This window comes from Spinacia oleracea, chromosome 6 (genome assembly GCF_020520425.1).
Source record: "Spinacia oleracea cultivar Varoflay chromosome 6, BTI_SOV_V1, whole genome shotgun sequence".
NCBI classification, from domain to species: domain Eukaryota; kingdom Viridiplantae; phylum Streptophyta; class Magnoliopsida; order Caryophyllales; family Amaranthaceae; genus Spinacia; species Spinacia oleracea.
In genome coordinates this window covers 55677586-55689244 of record NC_079492.1, presented here as the reverse complement: position 1 = coordinate 55689244, position 11659 = coordinate 55677586, and the positions used below count along the sequence as shown (strand labels likewise).

At 38.5% G+C, this 11659-nt stretch overlaps 1 protein-coding gene and 1 non-coding gene across 2 annotated transcripts; both read right to left on the bottom strand.

Annotated features, from left to right (window-relative positions):
* Positions 1-2470: 2470 nt before the first annotated feature.
* On the bottom strand, positions 2471-2542 carry TRNAD-GUC (transfer RNA aspartic acid (anticodon GUC)). Its single transcript has one exon. It is a non-coding gene; the product is annotated as a tRNA-Asp (tRNA).
* Positions 2543-3100: 558 nt separating this feature from the next.
* On the bottom strand, positions 3101-6193 carry LOC110793376 (uncharacterized). Its single transcript, XM_021998247.1, has 7 exons — positions 5290-6193; positions 4945-5195; positions 4473-4815; positions 4044-4364; positions 3577-3998; positions 3373-3442; positions 3101-3270 (listed from the first exon to the last, which is right to left on the bottom strand). The coding sequence occupies exons 1-7, from the start codon at positions 6191-6193 to the stop codon at positions 3101-3103; spliced, it is 2481 nt and encodes an 826-aa protein (XP_021853939.1).
* Positions 6194-11659: the final 5466 nt, after the last annotated feature.

Here is an 11659-nt window from a genome sequence, read left to right as displayed (position 1 = left end):
AGAAGATTTAACTAATTTAGTATGAGATTTATACAATTATACTCAAAATCTTTGCATGCAGAAGTGGAAGGTGTAAAATATTGTGAGGAACGCAGTACGAGATTTTCCGGATGGTGTGGAAGTGATAACGAATGCAACGATGTTTGCATACTAAGGGAGGACGCTCATAGTGGATCTTGCCACTTTGATTTCCCAGGGCAGGCATGTTTTTGCTACTTTAGGTGCGGCTGATCAATTAACATCAAAAACACATGCATACGCATGTCTAAATGTGGAATTCAACTTCATTTATATTGTCCACTATATTCAAATATTATTATTATTATTATTATTATTATTATTATTATTATTATTATTATGAACCTTGCATGGTTTTCTCGCTAATAATTAAGGTTTCGATTGTTGTTGTACGTTGTGAGCGTTTTGACTTGTGATGATCGGTGTTTCTTTCAATTGTTCTTAATTCTCTATATATTAAGAGTTCAAATGTAATCATCTCGCAACATATATATTTGCGGTACTTATATTATTATATATTGTAAGTTTTGTATTTCGTCTCTTATCTGTGATTTTAAGTTTTTTATTTTTATTTTTCAATTCATCAAATACTTTTGCATTGAGCTAGATGGCCTGGCATGCATGCCTTTTATAGGTGGGGTTTTATTTTTGGATGAAACAAAGGGCAGAAATCCCAAAAATAAATAAATAAATAAATAAATAAAACCTTCAGCTAATTAGCGTAACATTAAAAAAAAAAAAAAAAAAAAAAAAAAAAAAAAAAAACTAAACATAGCAAACAATCAAATCAAATACCATTGATGACTAAAGGCTTAAATTAAGGTAGTGCCTCTCACCAATCTTGGAGCCAAAGGAGATCAAGCTAAGCCAAGTCGTCCAGTAAAACAGTTTAAGAATATAGAGACCGTCATCAGCTTAATTTTTTCATCAGATCAGATCGAGCATCATAAAAAAATAATTAATCTAAAAAATTATGGGCTCGTTCGATATCACTGTGAATTTTTAGTTTTTTTAATTTTAAAAGTATATAATTTAGATTGAAACATGTGTCTCCAAATGAGATGCCCCTTTTTCAAATCCTATGATATGGCAGGCACGGTGAATATTTCTACTCCCCCTCCTATGTGAGAGGTCAAATCTTCCCTTTTCCCCACGGTCTCTCTCAAGGCACTGGGCATGGATGGCTTCAATGCCTCTATATTTCTACAAACAATTATGGAATACCATATGCCATTGCGACTTTGTAGCTCTTATCCCAAAAAATGATTTTACACTTCTGTCAAATTTTTTTGCCCAATTAGCCTAATAACACGGTCTATAAAATTGTCTCCAAAACCTTAGTTAACAGGACAAGACCTTTTCTACACTACATTCTAAATCATTATTATGAAATTGTGTCAAAATTATTAAAATATGCACAACACCATGTTAAATTAGAGTATTTACAAAAGCAATTTTTGAGAATAATTAGTATTTCCAAGAGAATACTAATTAATGATTTCAGTTAAATATTTATTTAGGACAAGGGGATATATCCACTTCCTAAATTATGGTTTTGCAAACCAACAAATAAAAAGGAACTAGTGTGTAGCCCGGGCGATGCCCCGGTTGCTACATTCAATACTTAAAATTTTAGATTTTTCTTGAGCTCAATATTTGACCAAAATACATGTATTTCATAAAGTGAAAACATCCATGAAGTTCGTCAATTACAAAGACACACTACGTCATTTATCATGCTAAGTAATTTTTCAATTAGATCATTTTACCATTTGTATAATTTGTTTTCTAGTGGAACTAAGTTCTTCAAATTATTAAACACCAAATTATATATATAAAAAATTTACGTCAACATGTTTTTCTTGTTTTAATGCTATAATTATTATTACTTTTTTCAAAATAGTCCAAAGAAAATAAAATGTCATGTAAAAATTTTGTTGTGTTTAGACTTATATTAACATTTATTTATAAATTAATGTGAATAAATAAACAACAATTAGTGGTTGGTTAAGATGGTAATGAAACTTATCATCTACACATTAGGTCTTGTGTTCGAATCTCATTGCATTAGTTTTGGTTGTCTATGACATGGCATAACACTCGGTGAGTGGATGATGTGGCGTAAAGGGAAGAGTACTATGTACCACATATACATTTTTCACAACGCCTTTTAATATATTATATAGATTAGAAATAGATGGAGTACCATTAATAGTATAATCCAACACTTATTGTCATGTTAATTAAAGAAAGATATCGATATCAATAAAAACAGTCTAACGGAGCTCCAAATTTGATAGGGAAGTAATTATAACAATTGATTATACCATTACCAACCATGAAAATAGCAATCTAATGAATAAATAACAAGGGAGTCATTGTTATCATCTGAACTGTGTCAAGGAAATTAAAAACAGAAACCACTGGCAATGCACCATTTGCAAAAATATTTCGCCGTTGCCGGGGATCGAACCCGGGTCACCCGGGTGACAGGCGGGAATACTTACCACTATACTACAACGACATTTGATGAAAACACATACATTTTAAATAACTGAACAGAACTTCCAGGGAATTTCCAAAACCCGTACATAGTTTCACGTAATTCAAATTTTCCAATCAACTTGTTTAGGTACGTATTAGCATTTTTTTTATATTTTCAACAAGCTTTTAGGGTTGAAAATAAAAAAAAAAAAATTAAAAAAAAAAAAAACCTTTTAGGGTTCAGACGATATCCCATACTATCACACGAATAACCATGATTATGCTCTTGTACAAAAGTTTATAATTGAATCTCACTTTATTAATATTTTCTGTTATATTGTCCTTTATTAATATTTAATTTGTAAAGGATAACAAGTAATATGACCTGATTAATGGTTAAGTCTTTAGTTTTCTAATTAATCTTGTTGAAACCATCTAGTTAATTGATTTTTTTTTTTTTTGGCAAGGCAAATAAGATATATTATTGATCACCAAAACACAGTTTTACAACCAGGCTTGCCCAAAACAAGGCAAGCAACTAAAAGGCTAAACAAGCCTAAGAAACAACTCAGAAAAACAAACTAAACAAAGCCCGCTATCACAAGGCACTGAACCAATCTAAATCATAAGACTTGACTTTCTTCCCAATCAGTTGCTGAATTCTACCTTTGGTGTCCAACTGGACTCTCTTCACTGTCTGCAAAACAGTAGGCACCATAGCATCCCACACTACATAGTTCCTTGCCCTCCACAAGTGATAGATTAAGCCTGCACATGCAGCATAGATCACCTGAAGACTTACTTGTACCTTGTCTTCTTAACCAGTTCAGTGTTTAGTGGAGATCACCCCCATGACCAGAAAGGCCTAACCACTGAAGCACCATAGCCTTGCAACTAGCACTATAAGTACACCCAAAGTACAGGTGTGTAATTGTTTCCTCTGAGCAGCAGCAGACATCACATTGGTTATCAGTACCAATACCAACTTTAACCAGCCTAGCCTTTGTCTTCAATCTGTCTTGGCTAGCTAAACATAGTGAACCTATGCCTTGGAACACTGTGCCTGTTCCAGACCTGCTTAGCCCAGTGGGTCTTGGGCTGAACCTCACTCAAGTTCTGATACATTCCTTTAATGGAGTACTTGTTGACAGTGAGCCAATCAGGAGATTGTAATTTCCCATTAAACATGTTCTTAACTTTGCACACTATTTTCACAGCCCAACTTGCAGTGATTGGAGCTGTGTACGGATCCCAATTCTTGTCTTTCACATACATGTCATGGACCCATTTAAACCACATATTGTCCTCTTTTTTAGAGATTGCCCAAGCTTGCTTGCCTATGGCTGCTTGGTTCCACAAAACCAGATTTCTAAAACCAAGACCCCACTCACTTTTGGTACAACAAAGCTTGTCCAAGGCTACAGCACCTGGTCTGTTGTCAGCATAAGAACCAAACCACAGATAAAATCTGTATATTGCATTAATTTTCTTCAGAACTGCACCAGGAAACAGAAAAATTTGGGACTAGTAAACACTGATACTCATAAGAACAGAATTGACAAGCTGCATCCTTCCAGCAAAAGAGATATGCCTAGAGCTCCAAATCTTAATCCTTGCCACCATTTTGTCAATGAGTAAATCACACTCAACACCTCTCAATTTCTTAGCACTGATGGGAACACCTAGATAGGTGAATGGAATGGAACCCACATTGAAACCTGACAGCTTCGCAATGTGATTTTGAAGTTGAGAGTTCATCCCACAACAGAAAATAGAGGATTTTTTTGGATTGACTTGCAAGCCTGTGGTGTTACAGAAGCAGTGAAAACCATCCAACATGAGCTGAACCACTTCAGGGGTGCCTTTACATAACATAAGAAGATCATCAGCAAATCATAGATGGTTGAGTCTCATGCTTCTGCATCTTGGGTGGAACTGGAAATCAGGGTGAGTCCCTACAGCCTTCATACCTCTGGAGAAATACTCCATACACAAGGTAAACAACAGGGGAGAAAGGGGATCCCCTTGTCTAAGGCCTCTCTTAGGTTGAATTAACTTACTAGGGGCACCATTGATCATCAGGGAGTATTGAGTTGTTGAAAGACATGTCATGATCAAATCAATAAAGTGAACAGGAAAACCAAGACCAGTCATCATTTCTTTGATAAAATCCCAAGCTACTGTATCATATGCCTTTCTTAGGTCTAGCTTCATAAGGCATCCCAATTGCTTATGGCTTTTCCCGTAGATTTTCACAATATCTTGACAAACAAGAACATTGTGAAGAATTGACCTTCCAGCTACAAAGGCCCCCTAGTTATGTGAAATAATGTCAAGCAGAACAACATTAAGTTTCTCACACATAAGCTTTGATATACACTTATATAACACAGAACAACAGGCAATGGGTCTAAAGTCCCCCACAGTGTTAGGAACATATACTTTTGGAACCAGAGTGATGCTTGTTACATTGATTTCCTTGAGCATTTTCCCTGTAGAGAAGAAGTCATTGATGGCTCTGGTCATGTCATCTTTCACCACAGGCCAAGCAGTTTTAAAGAACAAACTGTTGTAGCCATCCATTCCAGGTGCCTTGTCATTTGGAATGGTATCAAGAACTCTTTTAATATCACTATGAGTGAAATTGCATTTTAAACTTTCCTTGTGAGCATCTGTTAGTCTAGTACCAGTATCTATGATAGCAGAGTTGACAGATGTTCTGTGTTCAGAGCTTTGACTAAACAGATCACCATAGTACTATGCCTTCTTCATCTCTAATCCAATCACCATTTTCAGTTTGGATAGAGTTAATCTTGTTTCTTTTCCTCCTGTGTTTGATACTTTGATGGAATGCCCTAGTGTTTTCATCCCCCACTTTCAACCAGTGTAGTTTAGCTGTCTGTTGTAAATAGGAAAGGTAGTTCTTGTGAGCACTAGCATAGGAACTGGCAGCTTGTTTTTCTGTAGTCGCTAGATTGGCATTGTTGGGGTCCATATGGAGAGCCTGTTGGGCTTGTAACAGTTTATGGTGAAGCCTAACCTTTTCAGTTTCAAGGTTGCTAAAACCTTGACCATTGAGAGTTTTCAGAGCTGGTTTCAACCACTTGAGCTTCTGGACAATTCTGAACATATGGCAACCATAAACATATTTTCCCCAAGTTGACTCAACTAACTCCATGAAGCTATTGGCATTGACCCACATATTGAAGAACCTAAAAGGTTTCTTCACACAGCCAGCCTTATAGCACCTTAGAATCATTGGGCAATGATCAAAAGTGGCTTCATCTAAGTAGGCAGCCTCAGCAGTTTCAAAAAGATCACTACACTTGGCATTGCTTAGGACCCTATCAATCATAGAGAAAACCCTGTCAGCTCCCTCTTGTTTATTATTCCAAGTAAAGTGCCTCCCCACAGTTTTGATCACAGAAAGATTACATAGACTCATGCAGTTGCTCATGGGTTGAGTTTCAGTGAGTCTGACTGTTGATCCAATCCTATGTTCAAGTTCCATGACAGCATTAAAGTCTCCCATCACTATCCAAGGATCATTACACATGCTAGCAATGCTCTTAAGACTGTCCCACAGAGGTTCTCTATCTTTGGGAAAGTTAAACCCATAGACAAAGGTGCCAAAGAAACCCACACCAAACCCCTTAGTAACTATGTGACAATGGATCAACTGGCTGCTCATATGTATTATATCTACCTCAAAAGAATTAGGATCTCAGGCAAGCAAAATTCTACCATTTTGATGACAACTAATGTTTGTATTGAAGCACCAGTTAGGGCAAAGATTTAAGTACAGAGAACCTAACTTAGCTGCCTTCACTCTAGTTTCCAAGAGGCTAAACAGTTTCACCTGGTGGGTAGCTATAAGCTTCCTCACCTCATTCTGCTTATCTATTATGTTTAGACCTCTCACATTCCAACAAAGGACACTATCCATTAGGCTGAAGGGAGGTCAGTCCCTTGCCTAATTCAACCCCCTCATCATCTGACTCATCATACTCAGTGTCAGTATCACCCTCACAGTCAGTTTCACCCCCACACTTCTCTGCAGAGAGGAGATGGAAAGAGTTCCTAGTAATCACTGGTTTCAGCTGTTGACCCCTGTGTTTGCTGAACCCTGTAGCTTGGGTGAACTCCTCATTGGTATAAGCTTCCACAATCACCTCATTTAATGGCTGCACATCAGCATGCCTCCTAACAGTGTGAACAACAGGTGTTAATTGTTTAGGAACCCACACTTTCTTTGTTTTCTTATTTCTCTTGTGCTTGCATTGCATGTTATTGTGACCAATACCCTTGCACACATAGCAGCTAACAGGTAGCCAATCATACTCCACAGCTTGAGCAACTGTGGTGTTAGGTTATGATACATATGAACAACATAAATCATGCGGAAAAACCTTAATGCTAGGAATCATATTAATTGCACGTAATCATATAATTAGTCTAGGATGCATACACTTTGTAGCGTCCCCTCCCTAGCTGCGCCCGAACCGAACAAGAACAAGTCTTTAGGACTCCAAGTGTCGTCCCTCCGTAGAAAGTCCACAGCACGTCCGGATCCGCCTTAAAATTGACCAACTAGATCGCCGTTAAGGTACTACTTACTTTCGGCTAAATGGGCAAGAGTTATGGCTGATTTTTCTGCTTAAAAATCCTAGCTTTGAATACTTGAAAAATTGTATATAAATTTGTGACCCTAGGTGTTAGGTTATGATACATATGATATTACATAAATCATGCGGAAACAACCATTAACCCAGGAATACATATTATTTACACATAATCATATAGCATAATTTAGATGCATACTCTTTGTTGCGTGCCCTCCCTAGCTGCGCCCGAACCGAACAAGAACAAGTCTTTAGGACTCCAAGTGTCGTCCCTCCGTAGATAGTCCACAGCACGTCCGGATCCGCCTTAAGATTGACCAACTAGAATCGCCCTTAAGGTACTAGAATTTTCGGCACTTTTGAGCAAGATGTGTGATTGAATTTTTCTCTCAAAAACTCACTTTGAATACTTTAAAACTCGTTATAAATTGTGAACCCAGGCCACATATTTATAGGGGTATGGAAAGGGAATTGGAATCCTATTCAGATACAAATTAATTAAACCTAGAATCCTACAAGAACTCTAATTAATTAATTTATCTAATAGAATTAGGAATTTAATCATTAACCGAACTCTGCATGTTTTAGGAATCGTGCATGAACACAAACACTCAAGCACACACACACGGCAGCCACGATGGGCCGCCCATGCGCGTGCGTGCGAGCAGCAGCCCACGCAGCGAGGCCTACGCGAGCTACAAGCCCACGTAGCTCCTGCGCGCGCTGTGCGCGCTGCCTCGGCCTGCTGGGCCTGGCCTTGCGCTGGGCCTGGCGTGGCCTTGGCTGTTCGTGTGGCGCGCTTGGCTTGCTGGGCGATGGCCTGGCTTCGTGCTGGGCCCTCGTCCGGCAGGCCTCGTCCGATGCTTATTCGTACGATACGCTTCCGATTAAATTTCCGATTCCGGAATTCATTTCCGATACGAACAATATTTAATATTTCCGATTCCGGAATTAATTTCCGTTTCGAACAAATATTTAATATTTCCGTTTCCGGAATTATTTTCCGATTCCGATAATATTTCCGATTCTGACAATATTTCCGTTTCCGGCAATATTTCCGATTCTGGCAATATTTCCATTTCCGATAATATTTTCCGATACGTACCATGTTTCCGTTTCCGGCAACATCTACGACTTGGATAATATTTATATTTCCGATACGATCCATATTTCCGTTTCCGGTAATATCATCGTTTCCGGAGTATTCATTTCTTGCCTGTGACGATCTCAGCTCCCACTGAAACCAAGATCCGTCGATTCCGAATATTCATAGATGGAGTATTTAATGCCATTAAATACTTGATCCGTTTACGTACTATTTGTGTGACCCTACGGGTTCAGTCAAGAGTAAGCTGCGGATTAATATCATTAATTCCACTTGAACTGAAGCGGCCTCTAGCTAGGCATTCAGCTCACTTGATCTCACTGAATTATTAACTTGTTAATTAATACTGAACCGCATTTATTAGACTTATCATAGAATGCATACTTGGACCAAGGGCATTATTTCCTTCAGTCTCCCACTTGTCCTTAGGGACAAGTGTGCATTTCCTAATTCCTTTGTCGCTCGATGCTTGCTCTTGAACATAAGGTAAGAGTTGTCATCCTTATTATGTCCAGAGGTGTTTCTCGGTTTCAGAGTTCAACTGATCAAATAAACAGATAATCATAGCCTATGATTCATCCGAGCACGGCCATGCATTTCACAGTTTCTAGCTCTCCGAGTGGCCTTGTACAACTTTTAAGCATCTCATCCCGATTTATGGGAGGACAATCCCAATCTTGCGATCTTGAGATTAGACTTCGTTTGATAGGTGATTACCTGAGCGTTGCCTTTATAGCCTCCTTTTACGGTGCGACGGTTGGTCAACGTCAAAGCAACCAGTTCTCAAACAAGTAATCTCAAATCACTCAGGTATTGAGGATTTAGTGTCTAATAATTTAATGAAATTTACTTATGACAGATTTTCATCTCTTACAGTAAAGTTTCATAGGTCTTGTCCGATACTAGTCTTCCCAAAGTAAGTATCTATGCAAATGATTATGACATTGCCATGTCCACATAGTTCAAGAAACAGAACTACTAGTCATCTTGCATTCTAATCGTCTAACGTTTTCTATGCGTCCAATTTTATAGGAAACTCCGATTAGGGACCATTTTCAACCTTTGACATTCAAGTTCACTTGATAGACATTTCTTAGTCACAGGACTGGTCCTGACAGTCTATCTTGAATATATCGTCAAATTGAAGGGACTCATCATTTAATAAACCACAAATTAAATGGAAAAATGAATTCTTTTCATTTATTGTGAATGATTAACCAATAATGTTTTACAAAGATTTAAACTCTAAAACTTTAAAACATTAAACAGAGACATCAAAGCCATTCTCCAATATGCCTGATTCCCATAGCTGCAGTGTGCGAGTTGTGCTTCGCTTGCGGCAGAGGTTAATTTAATGGATCTGATATGTTGTCATCAGTTCCAATCTTGCTTATCTCGACTTCTTTTCTTTCAACGAACTCTCGTAGAAGGTGAAATCTACGAAGTACATGCTTGACTCTCTGGTGGTGTCTAGGCTCTTTTGCCTGTGCAATAGCTCCGTTATTGTCACAATACAGGGCTATTGGTCCTTTAATGGAGGGGACTACACCAAGTTCACCTATGAACTTCCTTAGCCATATAGCTTCCTTTGCTGCTTCATGTGCAGCAATGTACTCCGCTTCAGTTGTAGAATCCGCAATGGTGCTTTGCTTAGCACTTTTCCAGCTTACTGCTCCTCCGTTGAGGCAGAAGACAAACCCAGACTGTGATCTGAAATCATCTTTGTCGGTTTGGAAACTTGCGTCCGTATAGCCTTTAACAATTAATTCATCATCTCCACCATAGACCAGGAAGTCATCTTTGTGCCTTTTTAGGTACTTCAGAATGTTCTTGGTAGCAGTCCAATGCGCCTCTCTTGGGTCTGACTGGTATCTGCTCGTAGCACTGAGTGCGTACGCAACATCCGGGCGTGTACATATCATAGCATACATTATTGAACCAATCAATGATGCATATGGAATCCCATTCATTCGTCTACGCTCATCAAGTGTTTTTGGGCACTGAGTCTTGCTTAGAGTCATTCCATGAGACATGGGTAGGTAGCCTCGCTTGGAGTCCGCCATCTTGAACCTATCAAGCACCTTATTGATATAAGTGCTTTGACTAAGTCCAATCATCCTTTTAGACCTATCTCTGTAAATCTTGATGCCCAATATGTACTGTGCTTCTCCTAGATCCTTCATCGAAAAACATTTCCCATGCCAAATCTTGACAGAGTTCAACATAGGAATGTCATTTCCGATAAGTAATATGTCGTCGACATATAATACTAGGAAAGCAATTTTGCTCCCACTGACCTTCTTGTATACACAAGATTCGTCTGCGTTCTTGATGAAACCAAAGTCACTGACTGCTTCATCAAAACGTATATTCCAGCTCCTGGATGCCTGCTTCAATCCGTAGATTGACTTCTTTAGCTTGCATACCTTTTTAGCATTCTTTGGATCCTCAAAACCTTCAGGCTGTGTCATAAACACAGTTTCTGTTAAAACGCCGTTTAAGAATGCAGTTTTGACATCCATCTGCCATATTTCGTAATCGTAATATGCAGCGATTGCTAACATTATCCGAATAGACTTTAGCATTGCAACTGGTGAAAAGGTTTCATCGTAATCCACACCGTGGACTTGTCTGTAACCTTTTGCAACCAATCTAGCTTTGAAAACTTCAAGTTTCCCATCCTTGTCCTTTTTCAGTTTGAAAACCCATTTGCTTCCAATGGCTTGGTAGCCATCTGGCAAATCGACCAAATCCCATACTTGGTTTTCAGACATGGAGTCTAATTCAGATTGCATGGCTTCTTGCCATTGCTTGGAGATAGGGCTCGTCATAGCTTGTTTGTAAGTCGCAGGTTCATCACTTTCAAGTAATAGAACGTCATAGCTCTCGTTCGTCAAAATACCTAAGTACCTTTCCGGTTGAGATCTATATCTTTGCGATCTACGCGGGGTAACATTTCTAGATTGACCATGATTCTCACCAGATTCTTCTAAAGATCTCTGAGTTTCATCCTGAATGTCATCCTGAGCATTCTCTAGAGTTTGTTGTTCGACTCGAATTTCTTCGAGGTCTACTTTTCTCCCACTTGTCATTTTGGAAATGTGATCCTTCTCCAAAAAGACACCATCTCGAGCAACAAACACCTTGTTCTCAGATGTATTGTAGAAGTAATACCCCTTTGTTTTCTTTGGATAGCCCACAAGGATACATTTGTCAGATTTTGGATGAAGTTTGTCTGAAATTAATCGTTTGACGTATACTTCACATCCCCAAATCTTAAGAAAAGATACATTTGGAGGCTTTCCAAACCATAATTCGTATGGAGTCTTTTCGACAGCTTTAGACGGAGCTCTATTTATAGTGAGTGCAGCTGTATTTAGTGTATGTCCCCAAAATTCTAATGGAAGTTCGGCCTGACCCATCATTGACC